Source organism: Aethalodelphis obliquidens, unplaced genomic scaffold (assembly GCF_003676395.1).
Source record: "Aethalodelphis obliquidens isolate GAN/ISIS:26980383/991018 unplaced genomic scaffold, ASM367639v1 scaffold82, whole genome shotgun sequence".
NCBI lineage: Eukaryota > Metazoa > Chordata > Mammalia > Artiodactyla > Delphinidae > Aethalodelphis > Aethalodelphis obliquidens.
In genome coordinates, this window is record NW_020838026.1 from 4795589 (window position 1) to 4815597 (window position 20009).

General features: G+C 37.3%; 1 protein-coding gene across 4 annotated transcripts in view; it reads left to right on the forward strand.

Annotated features, from left to right (window-relative positions):
* Positions 1-20009, forward strand: part of ARHGAP32 (Rho GTPase activating protein 32) — a 263302-nt gene that overhangs the window by 82568 nt on the left and 160725 nt on the right. Inside the window, exon 1 of one of the 4 annotated variants that reach the window (XM_027092878.1) lies at positions 6869-7434. The exons of 2 other annotated variants lie outside the window; for them this stretch is intronic. In XM_027092878.1, the coding sequence (XP_026948679.1) occupies positions 7319-7434 (116 nt within the window). In that variant the 5' untranslated portion in view covers positions 6869-7318. Of the gene's footprint in view, positions 1-6868; positions 7435-20009 lie in introns of those variants that run through there. One more of the 4 variants, XM_027092880.1, reaches the window with a different exon arrangement.

Genomic DNA, 20009 nt, shown 5'->3' on the forward strand with positions numbered 1-20009 from the left:
CAGAATAAGATAAGTAGCAGGCTGCTAAAATTACTTGTCTCATATCAGCATATAGTAGAGTGATCTGTTCAGGTTAGAATACCAGGAGGGAAACAGTAGATTGAAGATACTTGATTTGTTGGCATTTTTTCAATGTAGTTTGGTGGGAGAATCTCTAATAAGTTAATGCAATACCCTGAGCTATGCAAGTGTGCAGGCTTAGTGTAACTCTTTTCTTGGGGGGTGGGTATAGCCCTAATTTTTCCCCCTAGTGATTTTATCCTAGTACCTTCTAGACTTCCCCAGACCTTCCTTGGAGATGGAGGTCATTTGCTTTCTCCCCTGATTATTATTCATTAAATGTACATTTAGCACTTTTCTTTTTGCAGTATTGTTAACATTAGGAGGAAGTCTAGTTAAGCAGTAACCAGACGTATTGTACAGACAGTTTTTTTGCCAAGACCACAATTTTCTAGAGCCCTAAATTTGTAAAAGTGATATGGCCTTCTTGTTCTGTATCTCGCTGACTATGGCATATTCAGTAAAAATTCTAGCTCAAGAAATATTTCCTTTAATTCACCATTATGTTAAAGAATACGAAACTTTCATTATCTTTACAAGACCTTTTTACCAAATCAGTTGTGGCATAATTAATCCTTAATCCATAATTAATCCTATACTGTTACGTGAATTAACTGTGGTCCACTTCCTTCCTTTAGTCCTATAGATTTTCTCAGATGGAAATACTGTTTTACTATCCAGTGGTCATTTAAAAAGATGATGGATTCTGTTAAGTTTAGTTACTTTTAACCAGTATATTCCTTTAAGCGTTACATGAATTTGTTGTATTTTAGTGACCTTTAGCTTGTTGCTAGAAGAATTAAACCTTGTTTCAGACTTCATTGTTAACAATTATAGTTTTGATTTATTTTATCTGTAGATTGAAAAAAAAAAATGAGTAGTCCCTCAGACCAGTGAGATGGTTGCTTAGCCAGTGAGGATTTCCTGAGATCCTTAGCTTTTAACATGTCTCATAAAGCACGTGTTTTGTTATTTATTGAGTCAGCCAGTGGAATGCTTAAGTTTAGTGCAGCTTGCTTGTTCTGTGTGCCAGTGTCAAGGTAGATGCAGAGTTCTCTGCAGCCTCTGACTACTTTAATTTCACTTGCTAGAATATGTTAATGCTGCTACCATGGCTTTTTTTTTTTTTTCTTTGAGCAAGAGCACCTGGAGCTCTTGAGTACTGGAACAAGGTATTCCTGGGTTGGATTTTGTGAATTTTTGAAAAGGGAAACGAAGTGGTTTATGAATTTGATACAGTCTTTACACTTATAGTATGGGCATTAGATTTCTTTGATGGGGTGCAAGTACCATGGATTTTGGTTCTTCATAGGTTGGGATAGGAAATATATTTATACAGGAGGGATTAAATTTATATTAACTCCTGATGTGTAGGTTTATTTCATGATTCTCAGATCCTGATATGTAAAGAATGTCTGTTTAATATTCTTAGTTATTTAGGCCAGATACTTGTTTTTGCTTTTCTCCTTTGCTATTTTTCTTGCTTTCATTCTCCACTTTAGATTTATCTTGGTTTGTATGACAGTGTTGCCTTATTTATGCACATTGCCTTTGTATTCCCTATGCTAAGGACCTAAACTTTTCAGTCATTCACTCATATGTATTTATTCATTTAACATCATTGATTTCTATGGTATATTGAGATGGAAACTTAGCATTCAGCTATTCAAGGGAAGAAACTGGATTAGATCTTTTAATTCATGAAGTTAATTTCTTTAAAACTAAAAAATGAAATAGCGAATACATTTTTATATTAAAAATTAAAAATTGTGGATAAATTTAAAGATGAAAGTAAGAATTGCCCACAAAGTTGTTTTTTTTTTTTTTTTTTTTTTGTGGTACACGGGCCTCTCACTGCTGTGGCCTCTCCCGTTGCGGAGCACAGGCTCCGGACACGCAGGCTCAGCGGCCATGGCTCACGGGCCCAGCCGCTCCGCGGCATGTGGGATCTTCCCGGACCGGGGCACGAACCCATGTCCCCTGCATCGGCAGGCGGACTCTCAACCACTGCTCCACCAGGGAAGCCCCTAGTTCTAATTTTTGATTTTGCATCCTTCACATTCATAAAAGGGATTCAAGTAATTAGAAAACAGCCTCTTAATTTAGTTGAGATTGGTTTCTTTTTCTTTATTAAATTACTACTCTCTTCTTAATAATGGTAAAAATTACAGAGTGATAAGCCAAACATTTGCAGATTAAAATATTTTATTCCTCAGTTTTTATATAATCACAACAACAAAAACATTTTATGGCTTCAGTGATGAAGATGAGGATGATGGCTGTCATTTCTGGGAGGGTCTCATCTATACTGTGCAATATGATAATTACATGCGTCATTTCTAATCCGTGCACTAACCTTACAAGGTTGTTATTCCTCTTTTAGAGATTACCAAACTGAGATGTAATTTAAGTTACTTGCCCCAAACCATACTATCTATAAACAGTATAGTTGAGATTTGAGCCCATGTCTGTTTGACTTCAAAATACTTGCACTTCTATTGAAAACTGTTTTTCCCCCAGGTTTTATACACAGCTTTTTGAAACGGAACTTTTTATTTCATGAATATATTCTTGCGATAGGGATGACATATTCAAATAGCCATTTTGGGGGGAAATTTTATTTAGTTCTTTGAACAGTTCAGAGTTAGAGCTGTCCTTGAATACAAGTTTCTAATGAAGCAAAGTCTTCTCTAACATCGAATGTTCCATTTTCTAACCAAGTAGACCAAACTTGTCCACAGAATGCTTCACAGCTATGACTCTACACATAGATATACCAAATGGACTCTTAAGAAAATTATGTATTCTAAACATGAATAGTGTGTGTCTGAGTATAATGTATCCATGTGTACCAAATAATTGTATAAGAAAAATTAGGCAAGAATCCTTCTAAAATATTTCCAGTGACTGAAGATTTTCCTCTAATGTTCAAATGCCATCCATCATTAACCATTCTTACACTATGTATTCATTCTAAATTTTAGTGGATTTATATCTTTAAATTGTTTTTCTCTTGGAAAAAAAATGCATTCTACTTTGGGACTCTTCAACTGTTGCTAAGAATGCTTTTCCTGCAGGGATTAGGAACTTCTCTTTCCCTCAGCTTCCTTACCTCTTGGTCAGTAGAAGATGAAGAATCAACTGGTTCTAAACTACTGATGATGACTCCCCGGGTTTAGGTCAGAGACTTGTGCTCTAAGAAGCTTGTTGTGGAAGTGGAGTCTGGTCAGGTTTTAAGCCAATCAGGAAAAAGGGTTAAAGCCACCCTGTGGTCTGCAGGAACGGCCAGTCCCTCACTCAGCTTCTGGTGACCTTGGGACTGACTCTGCTTGGTTCCTGTCCTGCCTCCCTGCTATTCATTATCTTTTGTTTTTTCTACATTTTCATAAGCTATCAAAGAAGGGAACAGAAAAAACACATGTTGATTCTGAAGTTAAAAACATTTTTTTTTAAACTTCTAATAGCACAGTCAAAACTGTGAGAACAAGTGTTGGGAGGTCTGCTTGGTGTATAAGTCAGGTTGGGAGGGGAGGAGGCTCTCGCTGCAGCAGGGGTGCAGGACAGGGAGGTAGGCTTCTGATGTGGCAGCAGAACTAGAAGAGGCTTCCTGACTGATCTGACGTTAGTCAGGCTGCCCATAGTGTGCTGTGTACAAATTCTGCTTACAGGTCACTTTTTCCTGTTTGCAAGGGCTTGAGGAAGGGAGGTAATCAACCATGAGAGTGAAAGAGCAAAAGAAATGATTAAAAAGAAAGGTAAGTAGGATTCATGAAAACACAGGATTTTTTTTGCCAGATTGCCCTACATAGAGGTTATACCAATGTGTATTTCCACCAACAGTGTATATTTATTTTCCCACATCTTCGAAACAGCTTGTTAAAACTTTTAAAAATCTTTGCCTGGTAGATAAAAAAAAATCTTGTTTTTTTGCATTTTTATTATGAGTGAAGTTAAATACTTCTTTTTATGTTTTAAGATTCTTTCATATTTTTCTATTATTATTCTGTTTATGCCCTTTGCCTAGTTATCTTTTGGGTTGTTGGGTTTTAAAGAGTTATAGGCACTTTTTTAATATATTAAGGAAATTAACCCATTGTGATATGTTCCAAATATCTTTTCTTAATTAATTACATTTTACTTTATTCACAATTAAAACCTTTTTTTTTGGTTAGGGAAGATTTTAAAATTTGTATGTAGTAAAGTGTATCAGTCTTTTGTGGTTTCAGGGCTTCTTAAAATTATACTTAGAAAGGACTTCCTCGCTGTGAGGTGATAAAAGTTTTCCCATGATTTTCTTTTATGGTTTTCTCTTTACATTTAAATCTTTGATCCATTGGGAATTTATTTCAATGGATGGAATGAGGAAGGGATTAAATTTAATTTCATCTCTTTGGAATCTTTGGAAAATGATAGGGGATTTATGGTATAGAGAGATCTCAATAATCCTTTAATTTTTTTTATAGTTATTCAGGCCAAAATTTCTCTGGATTTGTCTTGAGTGAAAATCATTAGACTAGTTTGCAAGATATCTCTGTATAAATTGTTCAGGAGTTGTTCCAGTGTAGCTGCTCTCAAGAACAGTTTGTTTTCCAGATTTGTTCCCAGACCTGATAGCAAATTTCAGTTTCTAGCAGGAATACATGTAATGACCACATAGTCCATGGATTAAAACTGTATAATTTTTGAAGCAACAAGATTAAAACAGTAACACATAAAGTAAATTGTAGTTTTGTAGAAAGGAAAAAATATCATATAAACAAAGTCAGCTAGAGGGTTAATTTTGCTTATTTTCAAATATGAAAATTCAAGGGTATCCCAGTGGATGCCTTTTAAAATTTCATCTGGTCAGGTTTAATGTAAAACCAGGCTCCGCAGTGTTTGGCTGCTCGGTAAAAGGCAGACGGCCATGCATGGGTGACATGTCAGTGGTTGGTACCAGCATGCCTGTTTTTTAAGTAACAGTTATGTTGTTGCCAGTGTTGTAGATGCTATACTTTTCACTCATTTCCCAGCGAGTCATTTTATTGCTGCTCTAGGCATCTGCAGTTTAGCATCTGCAGTTTAAGTTGTGTGTAAAAATGTTGCATGCTTTTATTTGCCGTAATTTTCAGCATCTGTTAACTTATGATAGTTACTTCTTTTTTCTTTAAAAAGCTATGGACAAGCCTGGCTGCTGTGTCCCACTTTGGATACTTGAGCAAAGGTGTATGTGGCAGTTATTATTGTGGGGAAGGAAAGATGGATGTAATACTAGAAGGCATGAGGTTGGGCAGGTCCCTAGACCATGCTTGTCTTCTCTATAAATTGTGATCCTCCCTACCTCTGAGATCTGTAACTGTGCCTCCCATTGTGCTTGGCCCAGGAGACCTTTTCATGCAGTGTTATCCTTTCTAGTTTTTAGTTGACCTTTCTTAAATCTGAGATAGAGCTTTTAAGTTTCACTAGGTCCCATTTGTTTGTTTTTGTTTTTATTTTGATTACTTTAGGAGACGGATCTAAAAAGATATTGCTGTGATTTAGGCCAGAGAGTGTTCTGCCTATGTTTTCCTCTAAGGGTTTTATAGTATCTGGTCTTACATTTCGGTCTTTAATGCATTTTGAGTTTATTTTTGTATGTGGTATTAGAGAATGTTCTAATTTCATTCTTTACATGTAACTGTCCAGTTTTCCTAGTACCACTTATTGAAGAGACTGTATTTTCTCCATTGTATATTCTTGTCTCCTTTGAGGAAATCGTAAACAAAACAAAAAGACAACCTACAGAATAGGAGAAAATATTTGCAAATGATGCATCCGGCAAGGGATTAATTTCCAAAATATACAAATAGCTCATACAGCTCAATATCAAACAACAAAAAAAACCCAATAAAAAAATGGGCAGAAGACCTAAATAGACATTTCTCTGAAGAAAACATACAGATGGCCAACAGGCAAATGAAAAAAATGCTCAACATCACTAATTATTAGAGAAATACAAATCAAAACTACAATGAGTTGTCACCTCGCTCTGGTCAGAATGGCCATCATCAGAAAGTCTACAAATAATAAATGCTGGAGACGATGTGGAGAAGAAGGAACCCTGCTGCACTGTTGGTGGGAATGTAAATTGGTGCAGTCACTGTGGAGAACAGTATGGAGGTTCCTTAAAAAATCAAAACCAGAGTTACCGTATGATCCTGTAGTTCCACCTCTGGGCATATATCTGGAGAAAACTATAATTCGAAAAGGAATTATAGAAAACTATAATTCGAAAAGATACATGCACCCAGTGTTCAGAGCAGTACTATTTACAATAGCCAAGACATAGGGGCAACCTAAATGTCCATCGACAGATGAATGGATAAAGATGTGGTACATATATACAATGGAATATTACTCAGCCATTAAAAAAGAACAAAATAATGCCATTTACAGCAACATGGATGGACCTAGAGATTGTCATGCTGAGTGAAGTAAGTCAAACAGAGACAAATATCATATGATGTCCCTTATATGTGGAATCTAAAAAAAAAAAAAGGATACAAATGAACTTATTTACAAAAGAGAAATAGACCCACAGACATAGAAAACAAATTTATCGTTACCAAAGGGGAAGGAGCAGGGGGAGGGATAAATTAGGAGGTTGGGATTAACATATACACACTATTACATATAAAATAGATAACCAACAAGGACCTACTGTGTAGCACCGGGAACTATTCTCAATAATTTTGTAATAACCTATAAGAGAAAAGAATCTGAAAAAGACTATACACACACACACACACACATATAACTGAATCACTGTGCTGTATACCTGAAACTAACACAACATTGTAACTCAACTATACTTCAATAAAAAAAGTCTGAGAGAAAAAAGGATATAAGTAAGAGAAGTCTGCATCTTGGAAACTTCTGTTTTTTAACTTATTAGTTGGAAAGTTTGAGAAGAGAGGAATAGTTATTAAATGAATAATAATTAGTGAAAACTCACCTTCATTTGGGTGCTGCATTTGGTTATGTAGGTCACAGAGCCTAAGGCAGTGGGAGGGGTCTGGTGTCACAGGTGTAGCAGTCTGACACAGTGAGGGTGCTTCATGGGATTTCCTGTCTTTGCCTCACCTGCAATTAACCTAGCACATAATAAACTTCGGCCCAGCATGATCACATATCACTGGTGCCTCAGCTGCACACCTGTGTGTACATCAGTAGAGCTGAACAGCCTGAAAACTGCTGTTCTTTAGTCCATGGCTTGAGGTTTAAATTTTTGAAGTACAAGATGGAAACAGAAAGTGAGGGTAGCCCTTCAGGAGATGACAGTGTCTTTTTTTTGGATTCAGAAGTTATAACCCAGGTGACTGATGATGAAGAGGGAGAAAGAGAAGAACATTTCAGGTAATTATGGAATTTGCTGTCAGTTCTCCCTCTCTCACCTTTGTCCCTCTGTCCACGTCCTTCACTTGTGCTACCCAGCCCTCCCATCCTCTTTGTTTTAATTTCTTTTCCAGTAAGACCTCTTTTCTCTGGGGGAAGGTTTGGAGCTGAAGAGGACAGGTTTCTATTTGTACATAGCACTCTTCATTCCACAACTTGTCCTGAGCTTGTAAAAGGCATTTTAAATGACTTGTTAGAACACCAGGAAGAGAAGGTGTTAGACAGGTTTTGTAGTAGCATTTCAGGAATTTCAGGTAGAGACTGAACTACTACCCCTTCGTATATCTGATTTGTACCTAACAGATGTGATTTGGATTTGAATCTAATAGATTTTTCTTCTTCTTTTTCTTGGAATATGTTCCTCTGTGTGTGTGTGTGTGTATGCGTGTATGTATGTATGGCTGCTTTTGTTGCCTTATTCATGTGTATGAAACATTTTGATTAAGTACGAATTAATTGTTTCATGAATCAAAGCCTTCTGACCTTATATCTCACTCCCCTTATAGCTCCCCTGCCCCCTGCCCTGGCAAATCTCTCTTGGTTTGATCTCTAGCTGTAACCTCAAAATTGAAGTGTTTGAGAATGCCTCCTGATTAAGCAGCTCTCCAAGTTTCTTTCATTGGTGAAGAAAGAGGTCTCACCCAACTTGTAGACACAGTGCCATTTGTGTATTAATTGTGTTGTGCTGTTACAAATTTTAGGAGACTTTATTCTGGCTTTTCTTTCTCAACAGGGTTAGCAAATTAATTCTTTTGGAGGTATTAAAAAAAAACTCTAGAAGTTTGTACTGCATATTATCACTGTCAGCCACATGGACAATTAAACATATTTTACAGTCTTATCTATGAGTAATTGGGTAGGAGAACAGATCATTATTTTCATCAGATCTTGTCTTTATGTTTAGTGTTCAAAGAGTCTTTCCTTTCTCAAGTTAAAGGATTTCTTTATCTACAGATTTTATTTTTAAAGTCTAGGTTAAATGACAGAAGAGATTGAATATTAGGAACTCTTGATAACCCACACTAAATTTGTTAATCAGTGGTTAAAATGAATAAGAAGTATGTTTTACATTTTAAAGAATAATTCAGTGTTCAAAGTATGAAAATGAACTATTTTATTAGCAAATGAAATTCTTTTTTTTGTGTCAGCCTTCTCATTCTCTCCATAGTTTTATTTTAACCTTTCTTTTTTTTTTAATATTTATTTATTTGGCTGCTCCAGGTCTTAGTTGCGGCACACGGGATCTTTTAGTTGCAGCATGCAGGCTCTTAGTTGTGGCATGCTGGATCTAGTTCCCTGACCAGGGATTGAACCTGGGCCTTCTGCATTGGGAGCTCAGAGTCTTAACTGCTGGACCATGAGGGAAGTCCCTAGCCTTTCTTATTTGAGTAAGCTACTTCTCTCCCAAGGTGTGCTGATGCGTCACATATTGCATAGTTTTAAATATGGTCAGTGTGTCATGAACAATTAGTAGGAATGAGGTATTTATTATGTTTGTGTTAAAACTGGCCTGGTGTTAAAATTGTGGAAGTTATTTTGACATATTTGTCAAAGGAAGAAACAACCTGGACTTTGTTGTTGTGATAGATTTGGTACTGTGATCCTCCATTTACTTGTGAGGCAACAGGAGGCTGTCTGGGATTTTTGTTTGTTTGTTTGTTTTGTTTTTTTGCGGTACGCGGACCTCTCACTGTTGTGACCTCTCCCCTTGCGGAGCACAGGCTCCGGACGCGCAGGCTCAGCGACCATGGCTCACGGGCCCAGCCGCTCCGCGGCATGTGGGATCTTCCCGGACCGGGGCACGAACCCGTGTCCCATGCGTCGGCAGGCGGACTCTCAACCACTGCGCCACCAGGGAAGCCCTGGGATTTTCTTTTGACATTTCAGTTTAAAAGCAAATCTGTGTAAGATTGAGCTTTTCTTTTCCTTAGGACTATGTGACCATGTTTTCATCCTGAGAAACTGAGCTAGTGTATGCATTGTTTTAGGAAACTGTGGTACTTTAGAGCATTTGTCTGTTTACAATATTATTTCATAGCTGAATGTCACCATGACTCTCCCAAACCAAATATGTCTTTGAGATTTGATCTTATTTTATTTATAAGTGCAACAAAGAGATCAAGGTAAGGCCACATTCCATGTAGTGTTTCTCACCTCTTCAGCAGTCAGACATAAGGAAATGTGGCAGCAGAGTGCTTGCACAGTGTTCACAGTGGCTTTCCAGCTGAAACGCCTTGCAGAAAAAAGTGTGTGTGGGTGTCGAAGGTGGTGAGGGGTGGATAGTGGGAGTTGCAGCTGTAACCTTGGGAGAATCAGTTATAGATTCAGTGCTGTATATGAGAGTTGTTTCTGTAAAGTCAATTTGATAGTTAAAAATATATATAGAAAAGTTTTATGTGTTTCTTTAAAATCTGTGCTAATACACATTAACCAAACTGTCATTATGGTTACATACTCATTAATTTCCATGCATGCACACACACAGAATAAGGGCAGAAGATTGAGTGCTCTTCTTTTTCTCTGAATAGCTTCTGAGCTGGGTTTTAAATTCATTCTCAAAAGAATAGCAGTGTGTCATTTGAGGCACCATAGCTAAGAGGGTAAAGTCATAGCTACCTGAAGTGTAGGTTTCTGGTGCTGCCAGTCATCGTCTGCTTTAGGAGGAGGTACTCACAGAGGAGCACTATGTCCAGTAGCTTTTGGAATAACTTTTATTTTTGGACTTGGTTGGAGTAAGGGGTAACTTTTCTTACATTATAGCTCTGTGGGAAGTGTCAGTCTCCCTTCATGGCAGTAGTTCTAACCTGCCTACCCCTGACTCACAAATCTCTCATTTTCTGATTTCTCATTTTGTAAAGTTAATATCAATCATACCATTATGGTAAAAGAGTTCTTAGACTAGAATATTTCAAGATCCCCAGAGTCCTTAGAGTAGAATAGTCCTTAGGGATCATTAGAAGAATGCTGCTGTAAATATGAAAGGGGAATATAAGGCAGAAAGGAAAAACAAAAATGTTTTAATTCTTTTAAGAGAGAAAAATTTATTTAGGAGTTCTATGCAGTGTACTAAGCCAAATATGATATAGTACATCAGCTACATGTTTATTAATCCTGTAAAGTAGGTATTATTATTTTCTATCTTCCAGATGCAGAAATTGTAGCTCAGAAAGCCACATACACCATGTTGTCAGTATATGGTAGAGCAAAATCTTGAACCCCAGTGTAACTGATGTTAAAAGTAAAAGACTTCAGTTTTATAAAAAATTTTGATGTATCTGCTGCTAAATGTTATTTTCTAGTAAGTAATAACTTTTAAGAGGCTACAGCTTATTTCTCAGTTCTGAAATTCCTTCTCTGAGGAGTTTTTGAGCACCAGTGATGTATAAATTATGCAGCCAACATAAAAGTGAAGTAGTGCATACAGTAATGTGACCTTGTAAAAATATGACCTTGAGGACACCTGGGAATTATTACTAACTCACAATCATGAGAGGTTCTAGTTCTTTGGCATTTGAGAGTAGAAATGTTTATCATATGATCTTGTTTAATGTTCTCTGGTATCTCATTGTTGGCAGATTCATAGCCTAGTATGTATGACAAACAATGACATATAGTTTGAAATGTTTACGGAGATAGTGCATAATTAAACCACATTTCTAGAACTTGTATACCTTTAAAATTAAGAGTCTACAGATGCCCAGATCTTTCAGTCAGATCTTCACTTGTATCTCCATTATAAGACAATTGATTTTAAGTGAGAAGAGAAGCTTCTGATTTTAGTTAAACCAGATAATTTGGTGTACATATTTTAATTTTTCTGCAATGTATTTATTAGTTTATAGCATCATAGAACTAATGATAATGGCTCATGCATTTGATTGGTTGGTTGGTTGCTTGCTTTATTCATTCTCTGCCTTATTTGAAATGAGGCCATGAGTTAGAAGATACTGCAGCAGTCCCAATAGGTAACAAGGGCTTGGAATATGGTATTTCTTCTAGGTTCTTGCATTTCTTTCAGATCTAGGATGGCTATTTTAATGGCTAAATTCCTCTGGAAGCCCATAAAGCTATTTCACAATTCTCTGCTTTTAATACCCTGACTGTTATTTTGTCTTCTATAGAAATTCCTCATTTTAGGATTCCCAGGATACAGAGGTAGCATTAACAGCTTACCAGTGACAGATATATCAGTATCACACCCAGGCCTATTTTATACTCTGTGACTTTTCATAGTCATCACACCCTTAATTATCTGTTATGTACAATACCAAAAAGATGTGTATTTTGCATTATAAAAAAAAGATATTTCTATTACTGTGTAACTTTGGTTGTGTGATCTGGAGTATAGTTTAGCCCCTAAAATATTCTTTCAATATGAAATATAACTATCACCCAATATACTCTCATTAGTGTTACAAAAATAATAAATTTAATGATAATCAGCAGAGTCTGATGTGAACATTGCTTAATCTCAGAAAATTTTATTCAGTATTGGAGTCTAGCCATTAGGCTGTCTTTGTAATTAACCATGAAGCATGCTCCTACAAGACTTTCTTGGTATTTCACTAATTAAACTCTTTGGGATGGAATCCAAGGTATGTTTGTCTGTGTGAGTTTTATGATGTACAAGAAGGGCCTTAAAGCACAGAAACTGTATAAAACTATGTAGAAGTTCCTGGTTATTAAGTTGTTTATTTAAAGTTAAAATTTTAACTTTCTTTCTATTTCTCCTTAAGCTTTGGATTCAACTTAACATTAAACCCTTGTAAACATTCAATTGCATGTTCAAATTTAGTAAATGAAAATCCCTGAAACACTTAAAGCTCTGTTTATAAATGTAATATAGTCAATTTCATTTTTTAAAAAAAATACATAAAGTGACAAACCTGCGAAGATTACAATCAGAACAAGGAAAACCTTTCTAGATAACTTAATTTTAGAAGTTCTGCTATGCTTTTACTTCCCATTAGTGATTAGCTTCCCTTTTCCATGCTCTCATATGCAGATATGCATTTTCTCTATTATAATTTGCAAATCAAACAGTTTCTTTAACTTAGGTAGGCTGTTTTTTCCCCTCTTGGTGCTCTCTTTTCTTCCCTATTTCCCTTCCTTTTAAGGTAAGGTCTTTAGATACTTCTTTCAGTCCCCTTCTCTCTGGATAAGACTTTTGATACTCTTCTGTTTAACACCATTCTCCCCTCACCCCCAGGCCTAGTGTTTTGCTGTAATGGTTTACTTTTTTTTTTTTTTTTTTTGCGGTACGCGGGCCTCTCACTGTTGTGGCCTCTCCCACTGCGGAGCTCAGCAGCCATGGCTCACGGGCCCAGCTGCTCCGCGGCATGTGGGATCTTCCCGGACCGGGGCACGAACCTGTGTCCCCTGCATAGGCAGGCGGACCCTCAACCACTGTGCCACCAGGGAAGCCCAATGTTGTTTTTCTTCTTTTCCTTTGTAGGCAACTTATTCTTTCTGAATGCTTGTAGGATTTTTTTTTTTATTTGTAGTTATGTGTATTTTGTCATCCAGTCTTCAGCTTGGAGCTCAGTGACTTTCAATCTACAGATTCAAGTCTTCATATTAGGAAAGATTTTTTAATGTTATCTATTATTAATTATTACCTCTTTTATCTGTAATAATTTTCTCCTTGTGGAATCTATTTATTGCATATTTGGTCTCCTTAATTTTTTTTTCATGATGTATTTATCTTTACATTTTGATTTTGTGATTTGAGGTATTTCTTGTACTTGTTCTTTAGGCCAGGGGTCCCCAACCCCCAGGCCGTGGACCGTTAGGTACTGGTCCGTGGCTTGTGAGGAACCGGGCCGCACTGCAGGAGGTGAGCATGCTAGTGTGTGAATGAGCGAAGCTTCATCTGTCGCTCCCCACTGTTCGCATTATGGCCTGAACCATCCCCCCCGCCCCCTCCGCCTGCCCCGTCCCCACCCGTGGAAAAATTGTCTTCCATGAAACTGGTCCCTGGTGCCAAAAAGGTTGGGGACCGCTTCTTTAGACCACTGATTTCATCCTTTTCTTTAATCTTTCAGATTCAATTTGAGTAGAGAAGTAATTTCTAAGCATTCTTCTTCACGTATAGATATAACATATCCACTGACATAATATTTATACAGTGATAAATTTAGATTATTGTCTTTCTTCTTCAGCTTTGAAGCTTGATTCATTCAATGTACGTGTTCTGTTTGTTCTGACTGAACAGAATTGAAGATTTTACTGCTAAGCTAAATACTGCCCTTCTTTGTTTCCTCCCCCTACAGTGTTTTCTCCAGCAGTCCCATGATGTGTATAGCTTCTGCCTTCTCTTAGGTGCAAACACCCACATTAGGAGCCCTAGTCCTTCTAATTGATTGTTACATTTATTTACAGAGTAATTTTCCAGTTTTTGCTAATTCCTTGGGGCCAAGTACCTCTTTTGTTGTGGAGAGAAGTGGGAGTGTAGTCCCCTTGACCCTCTGTTTTTCTCTGCCGGTTTACCAGTCAGTATGATCCCATTTGCTTTTTTGTCTTCCAGAAGTTGATCGAGATTTCTGGCCTGCTGATCCCACCCATATTAATCTCTTAAGGAGTTATTTCCTTTTATTTGGCTTACTGGCTTTTCAGAGACTTGGAGAAGGAGAACTCTGTTTCTCAACATATATGCAGTCTTGAATTGGAAGTCCACTGGTAGTTATTTTCATGGCTTTTGAGAGGAAACTTCTGAAGGGGGCATTCAGTGAGGCAGAATCTTGGTGTCTGTCACCTAGTCTAGTGGGTCTCTAGAGGTGAGAATGGCTTGTTTTAGTGTCCTCTTCAGGCTGGGAAGTGGGAACTTCTAGGAGAAAATGGTCTATCTCATCTGGAGTGACTGAGGTGTACTAATATATTTCAGTTTTCCCATCTGCAAAATAAGGCTAATAACAGTGTATCAAACAGTAACCAGTTAAAAGATATAATGGAAGAAAAGGTGCCATTTTTAAGAGCACCAAAGAAGATAAAATACTCAGAAATAAACTTAATAAGGAACTCTAAAACCTATATGAAGAAAATTTAAAATATCACTGAAGGACATAAAAGACGTTTGGAACAATTGAAAAGATATACCTTGTTCATAACAAAATATTCAACGTCATAAAGATGTCAGTTTATTATAAATTTAATGTGATAATAAGAATCCTTGTAAAAACCTAGGTAAATTGGTTTTGAAAGAAATTGACCTTGACCAAATAATTTAGCAAAGAAACTTTGGGGAAAAGAAAAAAGCAAGGATGTTGGATAGAGGATTAGTGTGAGCAGACATTGCTATAAAGTGTCAGTAGTTAAAAACTTGTGGTACTGGTATGAATAGAGGGCATAAGGGAGTAAAATGGAAAGCCTAGAAATACACCCTAATACATAGGAAGATATGGCAAAGATGGCTTCTCAAAAACCAACAGAGACATTATGTTTGTTTTTTTAAAATTAATTTACTTTTGGCTGCGTTGGGTCTTCATTGCTGTGTGTGGGCTTTCTGTAGTTGCGACAAGTGGGGGCTACTCTTCGTTGTGGTGCGTGGGCTTCTTGTTGTAGTGGCTTCTCTTGTTGCGAAGCATGGGCTCTAGGCGCATGGGCTTCAGTAGTTGTGGCACGTGGGCTAAGTAGTTGTGGCTCAGGGGCTTAGTTGCTCTGTGGCATGTAGGATCTTCCCAGAACAGGGCTCGAACCCGTGTCCCCTGCATTGGCAAGCAGATTCTTAACCACTGGGCCACCAGCAAAGTATTGAGGAAAAACTTTGGGGGAAACTGCATATGCATCTGTGGAAAATAAAATTGGAGATCTGCCTCATACCAGGGATAATTTCCAAATGGTTGAAGATATAATATATTAAAGGAAACCATGAAATATTCAAAAGAAAACATGGAAAATTAAAAAAAAATTGTTTTAGATGAGGAAAGGCATTTTGAACTGACTTAAAATGCAAAACTCCCCATAGAGCTCCATCAGCTTCCGGTCCTTCAGGAAGTCTAAGCTCTGCTCTGAGTCTGACGTGGCCAACTGCAGGGAGCTTTGCAACCCGTTGGTACCAAACCACACCCCTCAAACATCTGTGTGCCTGACAGGGTCTTGATGCTCTGGCTGGGTGTCAGGCCTGAGCCTCTGAGGTGGGAGAACTGAGTTCAGGACACTGGACCAACAAAGACCTCCTGGCCCCACGTAATATCAATTGGCGAGAGTTCTCCCAGAGATCTCCATCTCAACGCTAAGACCCAGCTCCACTCAACGACAAGCATGCTCCAGTGCTGGACACCCCATGCCAAACAACCAGCGAGACAGGAACACAACCCCACCCATTAACAGAGAGGCTGCCTAAAATCATAAGAAGTTCACAGACACCCCGAAAAACACCACCGGATGTGGTCCTGCCCACCAGAAAGACAAGATCGAGCCTCATCCACCAGAACACAGGCACCAGTCCCCTCCACCAGGAAGCCTACACAACCCACTGAAGCAACCTTACCCACCGGGGGCAGACACCAAAAACAGCGGGAACTACGAACCTGCAGCCTGTGAAAAGGAGACCCCAAACACAGTAAGATAAGCAAAATGAGAAGACAGAGAAATACAGAGCAGATGAAGGAGCAAGGTAAAAACCAACCAGACCAAACAAATAAAGAGGATATAGGCAGTCTACCTGAAAAAGAATTCCGAGTAATGATAGTAAAGATCCAAAATCTTGGAAATAGAATGGAGAAAATTCAAGAAACGTTTAACAAGGACCTAGAAGAACTAAAGATCAAACAAACAATGATGAACAACACGGTAAGTGAAATTAAAAATTCTCTAGAAGGAATCAATAGCAGAATAACCGAGGCAGAAGAACGGGCAAGTGACCGGAAAGGTAAAATAGTGGAAATAACTACCACAGAGCAGAATAAAGAAAAAAGCATGAAAAGAATTGAGGACAGTCTCAGAGAGCTCTGGGACAGCAAAAAGTACCAACTTTCGAATTATAGGGGTCCCAGAAGAAGAAGAGAAAAAGAAAGGGACTGAGAAAATATTTGAAGAGATTATAGTTGGAAACATTCCTACTATGGGAAAGGAAATAATCAAGTCCAGGATGCGCAGAGAGTCCCATACAGGAGAAATCCAAGGAGAAACACGCCAAGACACGTATTAATCAAACTATCAAAAATTAAGTACAAAGAAAATATATTAAAAGCAACAAAGCAAAAGCAACAAATAACATACAAGGGAATCCCCATAAGGTTAACAGCTGATCTTTCAGCAGAAACTCTGCAAGCCAGAAGGGGGTGGCAGGACGTATTTAAAGTGATGAAAGGGAAGAACCTACAACCAAGATTACTGTACCCAGCAAGGATCTCATTCAGATTTGACAGAGAAATTTAAACCTTTAAAGACAAGCAAAAGCTAAGAGAATTCAGTGCCACCAAACCAGCTTTACAACAACTGCTAAAGGAGCTTCTCTAGGCAGGAAACACAAGAGAAGGAAAACACCTACAATAACAAACCCAAAACAATTAAGAAAATGGTAATAGGAATATACATATCGATAATTACCTTAAATGTAAATGGATTAAATTTACTCCAATCAAAAGACACAGACTGGCTGAACGGATACAAAACAAGACCCATATATATGCTGTCTACAGGAGACCCACTTCAGACCTAGGGACACATACAGTCTGAAAGTGAGGCAATGGAAAAAGATATTCCATGCAAATGGAAATTAAAAGAAAGGTGGAGTAGCAATTCTCATATCAGACAAAATAGACCTACAAAAAAGACTATTACAAGAGACAAAGAAGGACACTACATAATGTTCAAGGGATCAATCCAGGTAGAAGATAGAACAATTGTAAATATTTATGCACCCAGCATAGGAGCATCTCAATACATAAGGCAAATGCTAACAACCATAAAAGGGGATATCGACAGTAACACAATAATAGTAGGTGACTTTAACACCCCACGTTCACCAATGGACAGGTCATCAAAATGACAATAAATACGGAAACAAAAGGTTTAAATGACACGTTAAACAAGATGGTCTTAATTGATATTTATAGGGCATTCCATCCAAAAACAACACAATACACTTTGTTCTCAAGTGCTCATGGAACATTCTCCAGGATAGATCATATCGTGGGTCACAAGTCAGCCTTGGTAAATTTAAGAAAACTGAAATTGTATTTTTTTCCGACACAATGCTATGAGACTAGATCTCAATTACAGGAAAAAATTTGTAAAAAATACAAACACATTGAGGCTAAACAATACACTACTGAGTAACCAAGAGATCACTGAAGAAATCAAAGAGGAAATCAAAAAATACCTAGAAACAAATGACAGTGAAAACACAATGACCTAAAACCTATGGGATACAGCAAAAGCAGTTCTAAGAGGGAAGCTATAGCAATACAAACCTACCTCAAGAAACAAGAAACATCTCAAATAAACAACCTAACTTTACACTTAAATCAATTACACAAAGAAGAACAAAAATACCCAAAAGTTAGCAGAAGGAAAGAAATCATAAAAATCAGATTAGAAATAAATGAAAGAGAAATGAAGGAAACGGTAGCAAAGATCAATAAAACTAAAAGCTTGTTCTCTGAGAAGATAAACAAAATTGATAAACCAGTAGCCAGACTCATAAGACAAAAGGGAGAAGATTCAAATTAACAGAATTAGAAATGATAAAGCAGAAGTAACAAGTGACACTGCAGAAATACAAAGGATTATGAGAGATTACTACAAGCAACTATATGCCAATAAAATGGACAACCTGGAAGAAATGGACAAATTCTAAGAAAAGCACAACCTTCTGAGACTGTACCAGGAAGAAATAGAAAATACAAACAGTCACAAGCACTGAAATTGAAACTGTGATTAAAAATCTTCCAACAAACAAAAGCCCAGGACCAGATGGCTTCACAGACGAATTCTATTAAACATTTAGAGAAGAGCTAATCCCTATCCTTCTCAAACTCTTCCAAAATACAGCAGAGGGAGGAACACTCCCAAACTCATTCTACAAGGCTACCATCACCCTGATACCAAAACCAGACAAAGATGTCACAAAGAAAGAAAACTACAGGCGAATATCACTGATGAACATAGATTCAAAAATCGTCAACAAAATGCTAGCAAACAGAATCCAGCAGCACATTAAAAGGATCATACACCATGGTCAAGTGGGGTTTATCCCAGGAATGCAAGGATTCTTCACTATATGCAAATCAATCAATGTGATACACCATATTAACAAATTGAAGGATAAAAACCATATGATAATCTCAATAGATGCAGAAAAAACTTTCTACAAAATTCGACACCCATTTATGATAAAAACCCTCCAGGAAGTAGGCATAGAGGGAACTTTCCTCAACATAATAAAGGCCATATATGACAAACTCACAGCCAGCGTCGTTCTGAATGGTGAAAAACAAACCATTTCCACTAAGATCAGGAACAAGACAAGGTTTTCCACTCTCACTGCTATTGTTCAACATAGTTTTGGAAGTTTTAGCCCCAGCAATCAGAGACAAAAAAGAAATAAAAGGAATCCAAATTGGAAAATAAGAAGTAAAAGTGTCACTGTTTGTGCATGACATACATAGAGAACCCTAAAGATGCTACCAGAAAACTACTAGAGCTAATCAATGAATTTGGTAAAGTAGCAGGATACAAAATTAATGCACAGAAATCGCTTGCATTCCTATACTCTAATGGTGAAAAATCTGAAAGAAACTAAGGAAACACTCCCATTTACCGTTGCAATGGAAAGAATAAAATACCTAGGAATAAACCTACCAAAGGAGATAAAAGACTTGTATGCAGAAAACTATAAGACACTGATGAAAGAAATTAAAAATGATACAGACAGATGGAGAGATATATCATGTTCTTGGATCAGAAGAATCAACATTGTGAAGATGACTATACTAAAAGCAGTCTACAGATTCAGTGCAATCCCTATCAAACTACCAATGGCATTTTTCACAGAATTAAACAAAAAATTTCACCATTTGTGAAAAAGACCCTGAATAGCCAAAGCAATCTTGAGAAAGGAAAATGGAGCTGGAGGAATCAGGCTCCCTGACTTCAGACTATACTACAAACCTACAGTAATCAAGACAGTATGGTACTGGCACAAAAACAGAAATATAGATAAATGGAAGAGGATAGAAAGCCCAGAGATAAACCCATGCATATATGGTCACCTTATCTTTGATAAAGGAGGCAAGAATATACAATGGAGAAAAGACAGCCTCCTTAATAAGTGGTGCTGGGAAAACTGGTCAGCTACATGTAAAAGAATGAAATTAGAACACTTCCTAAAGCCATACATAAAAATAAACTCAAAATGGATTAAAGACCTAAATGTAAGGCCAGACACTATAAAACTCTTAGAGGAAAACATAGGCAGAATACTCTATGACATAAATCACAGCAAGATCCTTTTTGACCCCCCTCCTAGGGAAATGGAAATAAAAACAAAGATAAACAAGTGGGACCTAATGGAACTTAAAAGCTTTTGCACA